At 39.9% G+C, this 21,222-nt stretch overlaps 1 protein-coding gene across 1 annotated transcript in view; it reads right to left on the bottom strand.

The window, feature by feature from the left end:
• Positions 1–21,222, bottom strand: part of LOC126274593 (ATP-binding cassette sub-family C member 5-like) — a 271,486-nt gene that overhangs the window by 178,366 nt on the left and 71,898 nt on the right. The window contains exon 5 of the mRNA XM_049977127.1: positions 18,520–18,667. Coding sequence (XP_049833084.1) covers positions 18,520–18,667 — 148 coding nt within the window. The remainder of the gene's footprint in view (positions 1–18,519; positions 18,668–21,222) is intronic.

Below are 21,222 nucleotides of genomic sequence, written 5' to 3' on the forward strand. Positions count from 1 at the left end.
TGCAACATTCCACGAGGTGGCTCCCTCTTTCATTCCTTTCTCTCAGTCCATTGTCAACTACTATTTTTCCTTCTCCTTCTCTGGCTTTTCCTACTATCGAATTCCAGTCACCCATTACCATTAAATTTTTATGTCCATTAATTATCTGGATAATTTCTTTTATCTCATCAGACAGTTTTGCAATCTCTTCATCACATGCAGAGCTAGTTAACATATAGACTTGTACTACAGTGGTGGCTGTGGGTTTTGTGTCTATCTTGGCTACAATGATGCATTCATTATGCTGTTCATAGTATATTATTTTATCCAGTATCAAACCTATTTCTGCATTATCATTATTTGATTTTGTATTTATAACCCTGTATTCACCTGGCCCACTGTCCTGTTCCTTCTGTCAACGAACTTCACTAACTCCCACTACATCTAGCTTTAATCTTTAATCTATGCATTTCCCTTTTTTAAATGATTAATGGAAAATCTCTTATAAAGATGTGAAACAAATACTAACAAAGAGATAGCGGGGCTGGCCAGCACTTAGCTCAGCACAGCCGATAGATAACACAAAACAGAACAGAAAATTTACATTCCTAGATTTCGGAACTTTGTTCTTTCATCAGGGAGGAGAGAGGGGAAAAAAGGGAAGAAGGGAATCCACTTTCCCTTCTTCCTTTTTCTCCCCTCTCTCCTCCCTGATGAAGGAACAAAGTTCCGAAAGCTAGTAATGTAAATTTTCTGTTCTGTTTTGTGTTATCTATCGGCTGTACTGAGCTGAGGTTAAGTACTGGCATTTCCATTTTTTAAATTTTCTAACCTACCTACCCGATTAAGGAATCGGGCATTCGACGCTCCGATCTGTAGAATGCCACTTTTGTTTCTCCTGATAATGTACTTCTCATTAGTGTGTGTTCATTCTATATTCATGTCATTTACATGCTTCTTAACACTGTTGGAGCATATGCAGTCAGTCATCTGTACAAAAGGTATTCGTGCAAGCACCTACAGCTAATATACACTCCTGGCATACAAGCTCACCACGATTAATTCTTTCCTTTTTTACATAAATAAAGAAGTGTATAAATGAATAAATAAATAAATAAGATCTTGCAAGATTCCTATAGTCAAGAAAGCTTCAATCTACCAGACATTTTAGGACTTTTTCTCATACTACTGAATACAACAACCTAATCTTCAAGCGATATGACCCATGAATGGCAAATCAACCAACATTCTCTAAGCAAAAAAATGGACTGTTTCAACGGTATCATATTCAGTAAGTAATAAATGGTGTACACTCCAACATTATATATCTGAAACTACTAAGTTATGAAAAATGGTCCTCGGGATGTTTCTAGTGCTGTCTCACACAACAATTCAATTACTCTTTTACATATGATTCTATAATTTACAGGCAAGTAGTCAAAACAGCAATTGCCCAGTGAAAATTAAGCAAGTTGAATATTTGTTACATAGCACAGTGAAACCCCTGTTTTATGTTTTTGGTGGATTCCACACTTAAAAACCGCAAAGTTGAGGAAAATGCAGAATCAAGGAAAACGTTAAAACCCCCACAATACAAGCAAAATATATTTAATTGACATATATGATTAAAAATTGTAATCCCCACCAGTACGTTGTATAACATCTGAATAGGTGAAGGAAATTATAAGCGGCATTCAAATGAAACCCAGTCACTAGTATAAAGTAACGGTAACGATTTTATGTAGTTATAAATAGTACACATACTCAAAAATAGTCGCCAAAACTGTTGACACATTTATCTCATTGTGACACTAGCCAGTCAATACCATCCTTGAAAAAGCTAGTAAGTTGCTGTCAGTTTCAGGCCAGGATCCAGTCACACACTTCATCATCTGTTGCGAATTGATGTCTGCGAACAGCTTGTTTTAGAGGCCCAAACACATAGAAGTCACACGGTGAAAGGTGCAGACTGTACTGTGAATGTTCCAGTGTTGCCCACCGAAACTGCTGCAATGTCGTCTTCACTGCGTTGACCTTGTGTGGGCAGGCATTATCATGCAGGCGGATAATGCCACTGGACAACATGCCTCAGCATTTCAACTTGATGGCTCGTCTAAGGTTCTGTAAAGTGGCTTGATAATGCTGGCATTGATGGTGTTTCTCTGTTACAAGAGCTCGTCAAGCAGCGAGCCCTTGTGGTCAAGAAAGGACATCGTAACCTTACCAGAACTGGTGCGCATGGCCTTTAATTTCTTTGGAGATGGTCAAGTTGCATGCTTCCGCTGCTTGCTCCGACATTTGCTTTCCGGTACAAAAATGGTGACACCGTTTTCGTCACCTGTAGCAATACGCAACAGAAAGCTGTATGCCCCCTCATGATAACATTGCACATGACTCAAAGACTGTGCCATTTGAATATTGCGCTGTTCGGTGGTCAGTTGGTGGGGAACTCACTGCACACAGATTTTTCAAAACGTCAAGTGTTTATGCACTATGGTGTGGGCGGTGCCGACGCTAATACACAGTAACCGATGGATCTCGTCAACAGTGATTTTGCGGTTGTCCAAGACTAAAGCATTCACTTCCACAACCATTTCTGGTGTGATGACATGATGAGCCTGTTCAAGATGAGCATCGTCTTCCAGTGACTCGTGCTCCTGAAGGAATTGTTTGTGCCATTCCACAACACTTTAACAACTTATACTGTACTCAGTCGATACATTTCCGGCCTCCAACTCCCTCCGCCACCAAAAATCAAATCACTCCTCGCTCTTCCTGCTTACTTGCCTGCATGTTCGGTAGTGGACGAAAACTTGTGTGACCACCCTTCTCTTCAGTGTGAAACCACACTGGCTCTATACAACATCAAATGGTGTGCATGTTTCAGTCTCTCTACCAATAGATGTCGTCACCATACCCACACTTACGTGGTGTCACCTTACGTGTACGGCAAAGGTAGATACTGACCAGGCTTCATTTGAATGAACCTCATAAGTGTACAATACAATGTTTACATAATTAGTGGTAATGAATTTCATCAGTTCTTAATAAGTCGCAAATGTGTAACAGCAAGTAAAAACTCATCAAAAAATTGAAATTGTTAGCTGTGTACAAGGTAATCGAGCTATTTTCCGATATGCCACGACCACGTATTGTATATCAAAACACGCATTTTTCAGACAACTTTCCTTTATGCTCACCCAGAATATATCAAAAATTGATGAACATGGTGAATTAAACCACAAACTGAAGTATGGTGAATGGTGTTGGAATCTTATATGTGGGGTTGTGTGTTTTTCTTCTGTAGCCAATAGCAGTTTAATTGGATCGAGCAGAATTCAAGCTAAGAACACACTAAGCTTGAGACATGTTTTTGAAACATGTTTGTGGCTATTTTATGTGGACATTATTTGGAAACATCTTTCAAAACATGGAAACTCAGTGACCGTACAAATCAAAGGAAACAATGTTTCAGCCAGTGTAACGGTGCTTTGACTACTGCGCCTCTGCCAATACAAAGATATGATTTACGATCGCACATGCAGAAGAGCGCTGCGCCAGCGACTGGCTTTTATAAATATTTTTTTTTTCCTCATAGGTTTTGTTTTTAACAACTAATTGATTACTCTTTCTCTCTTGTCTTCATATGTAAGACGCGTATTTTTTGGTGCTGTGTTAAATATGCCTTTGGGTGGAAATTAAAATTATATTACGAAACGAAGTTGTTTCAATAGTGATTCGAAATTGTTATGGCCGAATTTGTAAATTGATCATGACAGTGACAACTTGAAGAAATTTTCAACAGACGGAGAACAGTGAAAGACGGGTCGTCTTACAAGAGAATTAAGAGGACAGCCACGAAGACTATATTGTAATCAGTACTGCGTTTCTAACAAGATTATAAGGTAAATTTCAACTAGTTTTTGATGCTATTTCCGTACAGTCGCTTTTTGTAGTGTTGCCGACCCGGTCTGCCATGCATGGTCAAATTACAGCACGATCTCAATCAGTAATACGAAGTCCACCTTATCCGTAACTTATTCCATCAAAATCCAATCAGATTTTCTATTTTGTATTTTCACGGCAGAACCCCGAGGAAAGGAAACACTACACCAGCTACCACATGTCACTACTAAATGGTGCAATCATATGTTTGTATGTTGTATTGTGTTATCTGTCATATTGAGTTGTTACATGTTTTGTTTTCTCTTGCTGTATTAAGTTTTTCAAAAAATTATGCGAGGCAGCAGATCGTCGAGCTGTTATCGTTGTACCATGCTGACAGCTGGTTGTGGAATGTATGAAGCAAGCAGTACAAGAACAGCAATAAAACAAAACGCTCTGCAGAAAACTGCTGCTATATTTGGTAGAATACTGAGAAAGACTGTAGAAAAGAAAGTAAGGTCATTTGTCGTAGCTTGCTTCAAAATGTGAAATAATCTGCTGGCCCTTAGGCTGGAGCAAGTGAGTGGTGTTAGGGGGCAGAAACTGCATCTTGTTGAACTGAAGGTGGTCTTGTAGACCTGGAAAAGGGGTAGGAGCGTTGTCCATAACAAGCAAGGCATTGAAGGGCAGATTCATTTTGAAGCAAATAGTTTTTCACGAAAGGACCAAACACTTCACTGATATAATCACAAGAAGATCATGCATCACCCAAGCCTTGTTGTTGGACCTCCACATCACATTTAAGCTGTTCTTCAGGATTTTACACTTCTTGAAGGTTAATAGAGTTTTTGGATAGTAAACAAGAAGCAGTTTAATTTTCAAACTGCTGCTTGCATTGGCACAGAATAGTAGTGCGAGACAGCCTTTCATTGGCTTTTGACCGAACAATGCATTTCCTCTGCTGTTATAAAGGTACATTTCAGCATCTTTTTCCAGAATAGACCCATCTCTTGCAGCAGATAATCCTCAGAATCCGCAAGCAACTTGAAGTTGCTGATGAAGTTTTCTACTGCCTTTGTGTCGGAGCTGACCGCTTTCAATGCTGTGCTCTTAAACTTCTTGAGCCACCCACGACTTCCTTTGAACACTTCTTTGGCTGCTGATTGTTGTGGCGTATTTTTCATGAGGTTGGTGAAAATCATCCTCGACTTCTCACAAACGATGTTCTCATTATTTGGAGCACATTAAGGAGCAACCTTGAGACATTGTCCAGAATACGAAACCATTGTTTAGTTACTCCCTTTGAAGCATCTAGCTCCTTAATCTTGTCCTTGTTCTTGAGGATAGTGCAAATAATTGATGTAGACCAACTGTATGTGCATGCTGAATCAGCAAAGCAGGTTCATGTTTTTCAATGATTTTGAATTTCATTTCTAAGGTAATTTTCTTTCTCTCATGGCACCTTCTAGTGGCTTTATCTTTGGGGACATTTCTATGGAGGTTATTAAAATTTCACACAGATAAACACTGTGGGAACCCAAGTTTAGAAAAAAATGTGTGATCACAGCCTGCACTAAGATGGCAGCAGAAAGAGCGCTACACCCAGACTGCAGTACGTATTAAAGACATTATTGATATGCCACTGGCGACAAAGAAAGGAATTCATATTGTTGAACGTTTCGCCCACCACACTCTAACAACTTGTGTCACACTAAATCATAATCACTCGTTACACGAAGAATCACTTATTAAGTGAGCCATTTTTTCACAGTTTCTATTGTTTGTTATGTGAACTGTGTATTAAGGGAGATGCTTTTTAAATGAGGTTCCACTTTAGTAGTTTTAAAACCAATTACTTAATTCTTTGATAAATGCAGCCTTATTCTGTAAAAATACGAAACACTGAGATATTTTAGGCCTTCAGGTCAAAAGACACACTAAATAAATAAAAAAAGGATGAACGACGACACTGTCTTTAATTTTGTTTGTACAAATCTTTCTGTATTAACACTCTGCCGTCCGACGACACCACAAAGTGTCATGAGCGAAATAGTGGTCAACGGCCAGCAACACCACAGTGGTGTCGTGTACATGGTATTGCTCAGTGGCTGGGGACACCACAGTGGTGTTGAGAGCACAGTATCGCGCAGCAGCTGGCGACAGCACTTTGGTATCTTTCGCATTCTGTTGGTGTTTAGTTTAGGTAACAGTAAGTTACACACTTCAACAAGTTTTTTGTTTTTGTAAGTACTTGTGCCCTTTCATCATGGCAGACAAAAGAGGTGACATGATTATTTACAATGAATACGTGGAGCAAAACTGGAGGTTTCCACTACATTGCATATGACTCCTCATGATCCAAAAGACAATGCAATTAAACAAATATATGAAACAAACAAATTCTGTAATTATTTACTTATGTGTATCTTCGAAATTTCAAGAAAGTAGGGGAACGCGGGTGAGAACTTATGAGAACTATTGATGAGATTAGTAAAACCTAACAATTTATAATCTCCCAATAATGTCATAAATGGCCGGAGACAAGCCAAGTAATCTGAATTAGTGCTGCTGGTGCCAGGCGAATACAATTGTACAAGACATGCAGGCAGCAAAGTGTTAATAATGCAGCAGCGCATACTAGTTCCCTCATCTCTAGACATGACATGGCTGACAATATGAATACAGTACAACAAATAGCAGTGCACGTAACGTGAATATACTTGAGATATGTTAGCTGCCTGTGCGAACAGAAGCAGGGACCAGAAACAAATTCGGAAAAAGATGCAAAACACTATAGAAAATAATGTTTCCAATGGCAGTGTGTATACGGCTTAACACTACTTTTTGCAGCGATGATAGTGGGCTTTAGACTATTGACTTTTGCGAGTTCTTGTAAACTACCCCTGTGTAAACTGTCTGCATTTCAGTGATTCATTTCTTTCTTAGTGTGTAACATACGGTTCATCCACGATAAGTTGACAATTGAGGCAGCTGCTGTTGGAAACGGCCGTGCCCCTGCATTAAGGCTCCGAGGGGAGACGTGGGACGAGGGGAAGACAACGATGGCTGATTGCAGCAGTGCTGGCACCACTGCCCACATTTTGTGCTGATCATGAAATCGGATGCGTCACTCGTGGAAGTACTGTCCGCCTACGTGACACTTCCATGGGATGGGAAATCACCCAATTTGTTGATGTATTCATGCTGGAGAGTTTTACCTACAACTTACGTAGTATTTAGAATGAAATTTTCACTCTACAGCGGATTGCGCGCTGATGTGAAACTTCCTGGCAGATTAAAACTGTGTGCCGGACCAAGACTCGAACTCTGGAGCTTTGCCTTTCGCGAGCAAGTGCTCTACCGACTGAGCTACCCAAGCACGACTCACGCCCCGCCTCAGTCGGTAGAGCACTTGCCCGCGAAAGGCAAAGGTCCCAAGTTCGAGTCTCGGTCCGGCACACAGTTTTAATCTGCCAGGAAGTTTCTTACGTAGTATTTATTTATCACAAATAATGAAAAATGAAAGTAATGAATGCACAAGTTACAACATTATGAATCGAAAGTCAAAAAACAAGTCAAAGTCAAATTATTAAATACAGCACAGCAGTGATGCTGACTCAGAATGACGTTCACTAAAGACTAAAGATCACTGCCATTTGTGTTCAAGATCATCATCATCATCATCATCATCGCTTTAGTGTGTTATACTGATGATAACGTAACCAATGGCCATTTCCACTATTCCAGCTTGTGTCCAATACTCTTGCTCCAGCTGCTGCACATTCCTGCAGTAACCTTGCCAGTCCTGTGCAATAACTGAAAGACACGCAGTATTAATAAGATCTTTCCTTTGACATGTCACTATGAGGTGATTCAAGAATTCCCACTTAATTCCTGGAACCAGCCGACCTTCTGCCGCCTTGAACACATAACGTTTTAACAATAAGTGTGTGAGAGAGAGAGAGCCTATTTACTGCGCAATACATGTATGTGTGTGCAGGATGGACATTCGTCATGGTAGGACAGAAGTTGTGCCCGACGAGCAATGCCGACAAGTGTTTGCCGCCTGTGCCATAGAACCTGTTTGGAGGGTGCAAGGAGTAACTAGGTATTATGAGTTGTTCCAGTTTATTTTATTGTCTCGAAACCACTGTAACAATGTAATCCTGAAATCATATTTATCAGGCATTCTGTCGAACTTCCTGCTATGATATGGCGCGTTATCCATACAATCACAAAATTGGGTGGAATGTAGGGACCAGCATAACTGCTAACACCTCCTCCCCCTCCATCGATGTCCAGTAGTTTTGTCAACTTCAAGAAATTCACAAGTTAGTGAAAACAGCTCTTGCATGAAAATTCCTGACAAACTAAAACTGTGTGCCAGACTGGGTTCCAGGGTCAACTCCTGTCTGGCACACAGTTTTAATTTATCACAAAGTTTGAAAATGGAATACGCTATGATGTAGGGTGATAATTTATTGCAGCTTTTTGTATCTTGCTGCACATACTTGCCAGATTTGTCATTTTGTGGAAGTTTTTCTTAAACTTACAGAAGATGTGAGTGTTCAGTACCAATGCAAAAAGGTCAGCACGAAAATAGCACAAAGAAAGATGGGGCGACAGAAATGTACCACTGGAACCCCCCAATACATGTAGTTGGTACCTCCACTCAGGGAATTGCGAAACGACTTTAAAAATCTTCTTCTTCTTTTTTTTACCAGAAGGGAAAGGAAAATGGCAGTACAGAAGTCTTTAAACATTAATGCTTTACATTTTTGATAATAGTAGTAAATACTGCTTGCAAATATCTAAGAATAATTAAAAGGCAGTCTCTCAGTTTCCTATTATCGAATATTTGATTATGCAACATTAGAGAAGGAAAGTTGCTATTCACCATATAGCGGAGATGCTGAGTCGCAATAGACACAACAAAAAAATTAACACAATTATTGTTTTGGCTATCGCGACTCAGCATTTCCGTTACATGGCGAGTAGCAACTTTCCTTCTGTGATATTGTTACATTCCATCCTGGATTTTCCATTGTTTGATTATACAGTATTGTCAAGTAGTAGAAGGTGTAATTAGATGAATGACAAACACTAACTTCACTTAACAAAGATTTATTCAGCACTTGCACATACAAGAGTGCGGGGCGAGCTCCTCCGGACAGAACACATAGAGTATATATATAGCTACAGAACATTCCAGTAGAATGATTCTTGACAATTGTGGACACTTCTAAAATGTACTCAAACTGAAATAGAAATTAAAATTGTACAGTCCAGGTGAGTTTTGAACTCACGACCCTCCATGAACAGTTTAGTATCATAATCACTACACAACAGAGCTACTTAGCTTCTTCTGTGAACATTGCTCCCCCCCTTAAGAGAACAGCATCTCAGTGTTAGGTCTTCCTAGTTCGGGAACGAGTCATCGGTCCCCCGCATACTCCTGACGACTGATTTTCACCCTAGTGGTGATCTCCTTAGAACTTCTTTTGCCGCTACGCTCTTCGTCACCTTTCCGCTTGTTGCCTATTGCTGGAGCTTCAAATTTACCCTGGGTTGCAGGATCCTTATAGGGCTTCATTCGAAAGACGTGGACCATATCTCTGATCTTTCGTCGTCTTGTGTCGGTGTCGAAATATTCAACTTCATAAGTAACATCAGATAACTATCTTACAACCTTATAAGGTCCAAAGTAGCACCTGAGGAGCTTCTCACAGAGACCATCCTCCCATACAGGAGTGAAGAAACAGACGAGGTCACCGGGCTGGTAGACAACAGGTCTGTGTCTCACGTCATACCTTAGGCGATCTTTTTCTTGAGCCTACAGCGTGTGGAGTGGAGCTAACTACCGAGCTTCCTCAGCTCTGATTAACAATTGGCCGATGTAGTCATCGTCCACGTCATCAGGATGTAGTAGACACACAGTGTCCACCGTCATAGTCGCCTCACGTCCATGCATCAGGAGAAATGGTGTAAATACTGTAGTGTCTTGTTTGGCGGTGTTGTTGGTAAACGTCATGATAGGTAGCACCTCATCCCAGTTTCTCTGCTGAACAATGACTAACATTGATAGCATGTCAGCCAACATCTTATTAAGGCATTCAGTAAGCCCGTTAGTTTGCGGATGGTAGGCAGTCATCATGTGATGAGTAATGTTGCAACGACGGTTTATCTCTGTCACAAGATTCAATTGAAAAACTTTCCCTCGATACATAACTAAAATGATCTTGGGGCACTGTGTTTTAATACAATGTCTTCCACGATGAATTTGGATACCTCAAATGCTTCGGCTGTTTTCACGGCTTTTGTAATGGTATGGCGTGTCAGAAAATCAGTGCAAACAATGATCCATCTATTGCCACTAGCATACGTTGGAAATTGTCCGAGGGGGTCAGTTCAAACATGCTGGAAAGACGTTTCGGCTGGTGGAATTTGTATGAGTCGGCCACGTGGTTTCTGAGGAACTGCCTTTCTCCTCTGGCACTCTCGACAGTGCGACACATTGTGACAGACTCTCCTAAATAAACCTGGCCAGAAAAATCTCTTGCGGATCCTTTCGTATGTCTTAATAAATCCTAAATGTCCGGCCTCAGGTGTGTCTTGGAATTTCTGTACAACATCTAAGCAGATGTGTTTAGGAATCCCTGGTAGCCACCTCTTTGAAAACGTATCAAAGTTTTTCTTGCAAAGTAATCCATTAACTACCTTAACTTGTCCTTTCACATCCTCTGACCGATTTAAGGCAAGCATAATTTGAAATATCTTGGTGTCCTCCTCCTGCTCAACTGAGAGATCCTGGAGCGCAGGGAGACAGTCACTGTCTTCATCAAAGTCTTGATGGTCTTGCACAGGGTTTCTTCAGAAACAGTCAGCATCTTGGTGTTTACTTCCACTTTTGTACACTATGGTAATGTCATACTCTTGAAGACGTAATGCCCAGCAAATGAGTTGTACTGTTGGATCCTTAAGACCTGTCAACCAACAAAGTGAATGATAGTTTGTAACAACTATGAATGGTCTTCCATAGAGATACTGTCGAAATCTGCACATGGCCCAGATCACAGCAAGACATTCTCTTTCTGTTGTTGAGTAGTATCTCTAGGCTTTTGTAAGTGTCCTAGAAGCATAGGCTATAACCTTCTCTTTTCCAATCGAAATGTGCACCAGAACAGCACCAATCCCATACCCACTGGCATCTGTGTGTAGTTCTGTAGGTGCACAGCACATCAAAACAATCTTGTTGAGCACCACCCCAGAAACATTTAGCATCAGCTTTTAACAAGTCTTGGAGTGGCCTGGCTTTGATACCTAAGTCTTTGATAAAACGATGGTAATAAGAACATAATCTGAGGAAGCATCTCACACCTCTAATACTTTTAGGATCTCACCTTTTCTGGATCTGGCTGCACACCTTCATGAGACACAAGGTGACCAAGTATTTTGATTTCTTTTGCTCCAAAGAGACTTTCTTGGATTAAGTTTCAGTCTGCCTTGTTGGTGACACTTAAGAATGGCCTCTGAGAACACTATAATGTCATCTAAATAACAAAGACACAGTGTCCACTTCAGGTTCCTTAGAAGATTATCCATCATCCATTCAAAAGTTGCTGGTGCATTACACAAACCAAATGGCATTAACTCATACAGGCCCTCAGGGTTGATGAACGCAGTTTTCTCAAGATCAACCTCATCTACTTCGATTTGCCATTATCCAGAGTACATGTCCATGGTTGAGAAAAACAACTTAGCCCCCTTCAGACAATCTAATGTATCATCAATTTGTGGAAGAGGGTAAATGTCCCTCTTAGGTATCTTATTTAGCTTTCTGTAAGTAACGCAAAAGTTCCAACTGCCATCCTCCTTCCTGGTGAGAACCACTGGTGACGACCATGGGCTCAGCAAAGGATGAATGATGTCATTCTTCATCTTTTTCTCTACCTCATCGCGAATTATTCGACGTTCCGTTGCTGACACATGGTATGCTCTCTGGCTTATTGGTTGATGGTCTCCAGTGCTAACCTGGTGCTTCACCATCGATTTGTCTAATTTGCTCTTCACTTGTGTATTGAAGCGTTCAGAGAACTCTTGAAGAATGGCAAATAGCTTCTTCTGTTGTTCCTTAGTGAGATCTGGTGATAGTCGAGCTAGATCTTGTCTCGTAGTGGTAGTGCAAATTTCGCCCACAGACTCGGCGTGGGAGGTTTCTATGACACTCAGATGTTCTTCAATTAATGACTTAGTGTTTGCCATGCACATGCATCTTGTAAGGATCTGCGGCTCTCAGTGACAGTTTTCTATCCACAATTCACCGAATCCGTTCTTAAACGAGACGACCAGAGGCTGGGATGACCAAGTTGTTCTTCAGTGGTTTGCTTCTCTTACATTCCACTACAAGATGATTGGGTTGATGCATGGCATGACAAGTGACATTTACCTTTCTAGTGCTGACTGCAGGAATGGTCACTTCATCCAGCATACATAGTCTTCACACACTCAAATGCACATCTTCCTGTCCACAGTATCTCATCTCGTCTAGCATAATCTTCGAGCGATCACAATCTATAATTGCCTGAGAAGCTTTCAAAAAGTCCCATTTGAGAATGATGTCATCACTACACTCTTGTACGACAATGAGTTCTAAGGGCTGTGTATGGCCACTTACACCCACACGAATGGTACATCTTCCTGTAGGTTTTACATATTTCCCATCAACCACTTTCAGCAGAGACGTTTTGCTGTCAACAAATACGGCTTTCTGCAACTGGCAATGGCACTTCTCCGAAATGAAATGAAATGTTGTGTGACGAGGGCCTCCCATCGGGTAGACTGTTCGCCTAGTGCAAGTCTTTCGATTTGATGCCACTTCGGCGACTTGCGCGTCGATGGGGATGGAATGATGATGATTACGACAACACAACACCCAGTCCTTGAGCGGAGAAAATCTCCGACCCAGCCAGGAATCGAACCCGGGCCCTTTGGATTGACAGTCTGTCGCACTGACCACTTCTCCGAAATGACTGAATATGATGCTCCAGAGTCCACAAGAGCTTTGGTTGGTCACCCATCCATGAGGATATCGACGTAGTTTCCTATAATTTTTGTAGTGATCGATGGCGGAGGATTTTTCTCCTCAGCAGCCTCACCTCCAAGGAAGTTCACACCCTTTAGTTCTCCAGGTAGCGGTGGCTAGGTGATCGGCTGGAGCTTATAAACGGTGATGGAGACCTTGATCGGCGAGTTGGGGAGCGTCCTCTCCAGCAGCTAGCTTGCGGCGACTTTGACCTACATCGTCCTGCAACCACATCTTCTTGTTCATCTTCGTCGTCCCAGAGTTGGCGTCAGCTAAAATCGGTCTGCTGTCTTCCGGCATGGGCATCATCAAATATCCACCACCTTTCTCTACAACAGCGCACCACAAGTCCTGGACAAGTGCACCACATGTCCCAGTCGTCCACAGTGGAAACATACTCGTTGGTCATCCTGGGTCCTCCAGACATTGGTCTTCCTTGGTGCCCAAACAGTTTCCTCATGCGGCATTGTAGTAACTTAATTCCACCTGGGTCTTGACTTTTTTCACTGTTTTAAAGGGAAATGAAGGACGAGATTGGGTTCAATGTCTGTTCCACTTCCTCCATTATGATCTTTTGAAGCGTCTCGGTTGTTTGCTCGTCGTGCAATCCAAGTGACTTCTGAACTTCCTTTCTCACTATCTGATGAAGAACACTAGTGAAATCAGTTGCTTCGTCCATCACAGACATCGATAAGACGTTTGGAAGCCGTTCAAACTTCTTCCATATTCTCGATATACTGGCACCATTTTATTAAGTCATCTACTGTCGAAACCTTCTTCAAGAGCAGGGCTTGACACATTTCCTCAACAACACCCTTCATGAGATGTGCAACCTAATCTTCCTCCTTCGTTCTAGGATCCACTATTTTCTACAGCTACAACACGTTCTGAATGTAGGATGCTGCAGTTTCTCCTTGACACTGTGCCCTGCACTTTCATTTATCTTCAGCCTTGCACTTCTATCATTGTGTGTCGCCGAAATAGTTGCACAGTTCCATCTGGAATGCTTCCTAGTTTAAGAACTTCTCATCGTTGTTCTCATACCATTGCTTGGCAGTGCCCTCCAAGTACAAAAATACACTAGCTAAACACACGGTGTCATCCCATTTGTTAAATTTGGCTACATGCTCTTATAGCTGCAGCCACTTGTTTGGATCTTGGCCATCATCACTGGAGAACCTGGAAGGATGTCTCATGTGGTGGCACACAATTGCTGTCATCGTAACGTCCTCTTCTTCTTCTATCTCTGATGGATTGCGATCTGTTGCATATGGCTCAACTCAGGTTTCTTGTTTATAGCATTTAGTCTCTTCTGCTTAACAGTACTCATTACATGCTGGAAGTAGTGCCTTATGCAACTGATTATCATTTTAGCATTATTTTATTTTATTGTACACCAGTACAGCCATAAAAATTATAAGCAGGTCCATGGACTTCCCATCATTATAGGACTAATAACAGTAAGATTCCATAATAGTGGATTCCAGTAGAAGATTCAGTTTTTGTTTGTACGGACACACCTACCTATGATATAACACATGTAGAAGCTCATTTTGTCTGCTGATTCGAGCGAGCGCAGGACTACCTTTGTGACATATGCGCCATGGCCTGACTTTCTGACTTTCTCGTAGGCACAAGCCCAATCATCCAGTTATCGTGGCCAAACAGTATGTGCGCAGTACGTCGTTTCAAAGTAACAGTTCAGTGAAAGTACCGTATCACAAATACATCACACATACCTTTAAACATCAAAGCATCAATGGTGTAAAGCTTCAAGAGATTTTATAACTAACGCACAATACAAACTTCAGATAGTAGCCTGTTTATTTCCAAATGTATGGCGATCACTGAGTGTGTGGTTAGGCAGAAATTTAAGAAAATGGCTTACAGTCAGAATGAAATGAGCAGCAATAAAATTCATGTTGTTTCTTTCACAAATACTTTGCTGTTTATCTCTGAATATGTGGTGATTTCTGAGTGTGTGGTTAGGCAGGAACCTACGAGGACAGCTTAAATTGCTGCAAGTGAAATGATGAGCAATAACATCCATATTCTGCCTTGTCATAAATATTTCACATGTTGGACAACCACAAACACATTTCTCTAAAGATTTCTTGGTACAACTGAGATTCTCCTGTCACTAAACCAACCTTAAAAATCAACATTACGCTATAGCAGTCAACAAATCGATTGCATCAATCCTGGTCGCCTTCACAGTCACGATTACGTCAGTTCCTGCAAAAAGCAGTGTGAAATGTACTCAATCCATCATCACTGGATGGCGAAGCTAAATGTTGCAAGTTGTGTTGGCAATGCCAATCACAGATTAAGTCAGCATTTCCTCTCTCACATCTCCCCTCTCCACAATGGCATAAAATATTCCCTTGACTCCACCCTCACCCACAGGACAAACCATGTATCTTTTGTGGCACTTAAAGCTCATTCAGTCACATCAAATGTCAATAGGAAGAAAACGAAATGAAGTCAAGTAAGAACACAGAATTGAGTAAATTTTACTAGGAAGAAACATAGAAACAGGGAATTTTTAGCATTGATCTTGTGGGTTTTTCACAGGGGCTACAAATTTATGTTGTACAACTGTGGAAAACGTAAAATAAGAGAATGTAAAATCGAAGTTCTGCAATAGTACTGTACAAACACTATTACATACGTAACTGCAGTGTTGCAAACCCCAACTCACTTGTACATAGCAAAACAACTGCACTTGTGACAAGAAAACTGTAGATGGTACAGTGAGAAATATACCAAACAGCAGAATGGGCCATCTTAGCTGAATGCTGTTGGAAGTTGGTGAAATATAAACTGTGGCAACAATTTCTGATCCCAAGTACAGTACCCAGGAAGTTCAGCTGGCAAATGCTACGATACATGCCACTTACAGCTCTTTACTGTTACCTTCCCTACTAAATAAGACTAACTCAATTACACATATATGGATTACTTTTAAGGTAGCTAATAGAAGGATGATATCGTCCAACACTGTACAGAAAAAAGTTTTTATCAAGGTGACAAGCACATATATCATCAGACAAGAAAGAAATTGTTTGTAATAATGTATTAGTGGGTAGTTGCTCTTTTGAGCTTGAACCGTACCCTTAGAAACTTTCATCAAAATCAGTCAACTCAGTGGACTGGAATGAAATTTTACTACATACATTTTCTCATTTTCTTGCACTTAATCAGAAGGCTAAAAAGGGTCTAGCTACTGTGCAGTCTCACAAAAAAGGCCTTGAAGAAATGTTTAAAGTTGTGCAAAACACAAATACAGGCATGTAAGCAATCAAATGGGCCAATTTTGCAGGCAGCTACCACTAAATTGGACATTATTGATAAGTATATAAATTTGCCATATCACTTCTTCCGTGGCAGATACTGAGCACAATAGTTTCTGATACAGCATAGAAAAATATCTGCAATAAACTGTTTGTGCCCTGCCATTGAGTTGATGTGTTTTGATGCAATTTGGTATAGGACAGGGACACAGTTTGTCACAACAAATAATTCCCCTAATTTGCTCAGTCTCACTTCTTTTTCTGTCAAATCGCATTAAAAAGGAGACCATTCTGTCTACTGATGAGTTCCAGTCTACTTTCAACAATGATGTGGGTGGGAAACCTTGAGGTGAATGGACATACACTCGTGTCTTTCCACATGAAACGGTGACAGCATAATTCTACTAAAATGCATTGGAAGGTCTCTGTTGGATTCCTTTCATGTTAATTTCTTAAATCCGTTGCCATTTACGGCATAAATTCCTCTTCTAAATTTACTGTGGCGTTTCTGACTCTCTGCGAGGAGACCGAGCAGTGGAACCTGTTACTTTTACACATAAACAAGAACAATCTGTCACACTACTACACTTTAAAGCACTGTTTATATCTAATTCATATATGTAATTCATGTCACACAGTCTCATACGGAATCTACATCCGCTTTCTTTTATATACTGTATATGATAAGATACTGTGATCCCCCTTTCCTTCTGTGTGAAAGAATGAATGAGCAAATGTATTTCTAGTTGCTGCTGGATGGTAGCAGACAAGCCTGTCTGCTAGAGAACAGTAGGACCAACGTCGGAACAGGTAGCTATGCTTTCTAAAAGCAAAGAGGTTTCTATCCTTAGTATGGTTCTGTTCGTCCCTTGTCATGTTGGTATAGGAAGCTGCCCCTCTGGTCACTTCCGTTTTGTATACGGAAGCACCCTTGGTAGGAGTGCAGGTCAATCTGTCCGCGGCGAGCGTCTGAAGTGGTAAGATCTCCAGCTAAGCGCGTATCTGCTAAGTCCGCAGGACAATGGATTTCTTAAGTTCAGCATAACTGAAAATTTAATCACCTTTATTTCAGGTTTTAGCTCTAAAATATATAATGTTATCTTAAATTGCAACGCAGTGTGATTCGAGTGTACAGTTCAGAATATCGCGTAGTTGCTTTGTCACTACTTTGTGAGTAAAGTGGAAGTACGTGTTGATCAGTAACTCTAACTAAGATCATCAATCTTAAATGCGAATGTGTGTGAGATTATAACGTCTCGTCTTTTCAATATAGCAACTTTTCTTTATGTTCAACCCACGTGGGGTGTACTTCGTGAGACCAGTACCACGTGCTTATACAATTGTTTGACCCATCAGGTTAATAGTGAGACGATAGTAAGCAGTTTGAGGTTTTTCTTTTGTAAATTGCTTTTCGATCTAATTTATTTTAATTATCAAAATTATTGTGGAGTTACACTCTTTGTGTAAACCAAGTTGACCACGTGAGGCATGTGGTGTAATCATCAAAGTAACCCTCAGCTATTCTTTTCGGGAAGATTTCACAGAGAGTTAGTATCAATTTAGTATACCAGTGTGTGGTAATTACATGACGGACAGGATTGCGCTACGAATGTAACTTCTTTGGGTGAAAATTGAATCGGTTGGTTGTGGTTAACTTCCTCTTGCATATGTTTCAATGTTCTTCGTGTGTTATTTTATGAATGTAGTGTTGTATGCAGTCTCCCAATCTTTGCTCCCTATTTGATGTGTTCTGTAAGATTACAAACTCACATTTTCACAATCCTAAATAAGGCACCAGCTTAGTTATGACTCAAGTTTAATATGCTGAAATTTCAATGATCAATGTTAAAATAAATTTCCAAATATAAACTGATTTTTTTATTTTTATTTAAATTCTCTTTTTTATATATGTATCACCAGTTTTCGTATGACTATTAAAAGATTATAATTAATGTTAGTCTGGTTGGAAATTTGGTAAGCTAGACTGGATACCTGGTGAAACAGTTGCTCAGTAATGCAACGTTAACTTCCTCAGATAGCTCACAGCTTTTAAACCGCTCTATTGTCTATCAGCACCGCTTTACACCTCAAATTAATGCAACAACATTACAGCATCACTGATGCTTATGTTTAACCTCCAAGTAATGCTAGCTTAAGATCAAAGACCAGATAATGTTTTTGCCACCCTGAGAACAGTTTTGCAAGAAGAATGGTATTTGGTTTCTACTGAACACATAGTCAACTTAATTAGAAGTAGATACTAAATCTAGTTATGTTTACCTGTATGGAGGCCCATTACATATCCAGCTCCAAAGCAATAATTACGAAGTAATTGGCATGCAAACAACATTGCAACTAAGGATATGCCCCACCAAAGGGGCTGCTTTTTATCCTCCACATATGCTAATATGAACTGCTGAACTACAGCCTGAAAGAAACAATGAGCTTGGAGTTAACAGCTTGAATTCAGAAATTATAGAATTTATAGAATTTATGTAATTGCTGCTGCTGCTGCTGCTGCTACTACTACTACTACAATAATAATAATAATAATAATAATAATAACAATACTGCAGGGTGATCATAGTTGAACTTTTGTTGCTTGATACGGCCCCATGAAAAATGAGTGATCAGACGACAAAGAAATTTTTTGTTGGAAACATCTGTAAGGACATGCAGAAGATAAATAAGGAATCAACCATCAAAAGAGAGACAATTTAACTTCTACATGAGAGGGTAACATATGATAACTGTGTCCCATGTTTACGTTGCAGGTTACAAACGTTGCTCGGTGTGATGACAATCTGCATCCACAACAGGCTGGAACCACACTAGAGACTGCTGCACCAAACTACGGTGGACCATGGAATGTGTAACTGTCATGACACAGGTCTTTGACTGCTTTAAGATCGCACATTTTGTTCAGCATTCTCAGACATGGGGACAGTAACTTCAACAATTAGTGGCGCTATTGGCCGTCACCCTCTCCCACGAGCAATTCCCAAATTGCCAGTTAATTCAAACTTCCTAATCACATTCTTCAACCCAGTGCAGACAGAGAACCTCTCCGCATTCCTTCAATGCTTTGATACTTTTGAAGAGCAGCATCACTCTAGCTGTTGTTTTGATGAAACAGCTTTACAAGTAAAGTCCTGCGCCCCTTGTCCAGATCGAAGTTGACAGTCTGCAATTGTATTACTGGTGCCCAATGGCAAGTCATGACCCTAATACTACTAACAATGCAAATCCTGCAGTACACAGTCTGAACATCATTCCTATCTTGTTTGGTAGAAATAGGATAAATATTTTTCTGTCTACACTGGCTCAAGTAGTGAAAGTTTAATTATAGCCACCCTGTAGTAGTAGTAGTAGTAGTAGTAGTAGTAGTAGTAGTAAATTACCAAGAAAGGAAAAAACATGGAAATCTCTGAATCCAATGCTGGGGGAGTTCCAGTTAGATCAATGCAATTTTAAAGAAATCATGAATGTAAAACTAGCCAGAAAAAGGTAATCTGATTCTGTTCATTACCAGACTAAAAAAGAGATCACTGTATGTGTTGTGCACACACACACACACACACACACACACACACACACACACATTAGACTGCGGCACCTTTCACCATACTTCACAATTTTTTGTTTAATTCACTGAAACTTCTCTCCAATAAAAACTAAGAGAGACAGCAAAAATTAATTAAATATAATACAGACAGGCTCAACATCACCAAAGAGGTAACTAAAAACTTTCAGGAAGAAATTAAAGTAACTAAATCAGGGAAAAAGTATAAAATATCGAAAGAAATCAACAGGGCAGCGAAAAATGTATTTGGAACAAAAAAAATGAAGAAGAAAGTCTGGTGGGATGAAATCTGTGAAGAAGCAGAGTCCGAACACCTTGAAGAATTTAGAATGCGAAGGAAAGAAACAGCAAGAATAATGAGGAGTGCTAAAAGATCTTTTAAGAAATCATAACTTCTTGACATTCAAAACGAATTTGTAAAAAATAATTCCCAGATTTTCTATCACATGTTTAAAAGTCATCTAAAGAGCTACCAAGCTCAAAGTATTTGCTTCACAGATGAAAATCGTAAAATATGCCTAAGCACCAGCCAGAATTGTGAAATACTATGACAGTACTTTGAAAAATTGTTGAACTGTGATCAAACCAAACTGTAAGCTAGAAAAACAACAAAGCCAGTGGAGAAGTCTCTATTACAGCAGAACTTAATAAATAATCTCAACCAAAAATTATAACTAACCTTCAGCTAATGTTGGAAGAAATATGGGAAACTGAAAAGATCCATCCCTCGCACAAGAAAAGTGTATATGTAAATAACTAAGCTGCCAGTGCGTTATAAAATATTTTCAACAATATTACTAAACGAAATAGAAGCAACACTTGATAGCCAAATGGGAGAATATCAGAGTGGATTTAGAAAGGGCAGATCTTGCTCAGAACAGATTTTCAATCTTAAGTCCATAATTCGTCACAGACTTACAAACTCCAAAAATATAGTTGCAAAATTTATAGTTTTTAAAAAGGCATTTGACTTGGTTGATAGGGATGCACTAGATGAAGTGATCAGAGAATTTGGCATCAAATCTAAGTTACCAAACCTTATTCGAGAAATGCTCACAGACACCAAATCGAAAGTCAAGTTTTGGGGTGAATTATCAAATGCTTTCAACATAAAAACAGGTGTAAGGCAAGATGATGGCCTGTCTCTAGTCCTCTTTAACTGTGTACTAGAGAAAATAGTGGAAACAAAAACTAAAAGAAAATACACTATCACCAATCAGACTGGGAACTAAAGACAAAGGTACTGAAATTCACTGTTTAGCATTTGCGGATGATTTTGATATTCTTCTAAAAAAACCTAATAAATGCTGGAATACATATCAATCTCTTAGAAGAAATAGCCAACAAAGCAGGTTTAAAAATATCTGTAGAAAAAGAAAAATTTATGACAAATATAAAAA

The sequence above is a fragment of the Schistocerca gregaria genome, chromosome 1, assembly GCF_023897955.1.
Source record: "Schistocerca gregaria isolate iqSchGreg1 chromosome 1, iqSchGreg1.2, whole genome shotgun sequence".
Classification (NCBI taxonomy): domain Eukaryota; kingdom Metazoa; phylum Arthropoda; class Insecta; order Orthoptera; family Acrididae; genus Schistocerca; species Schistocerca gregaria.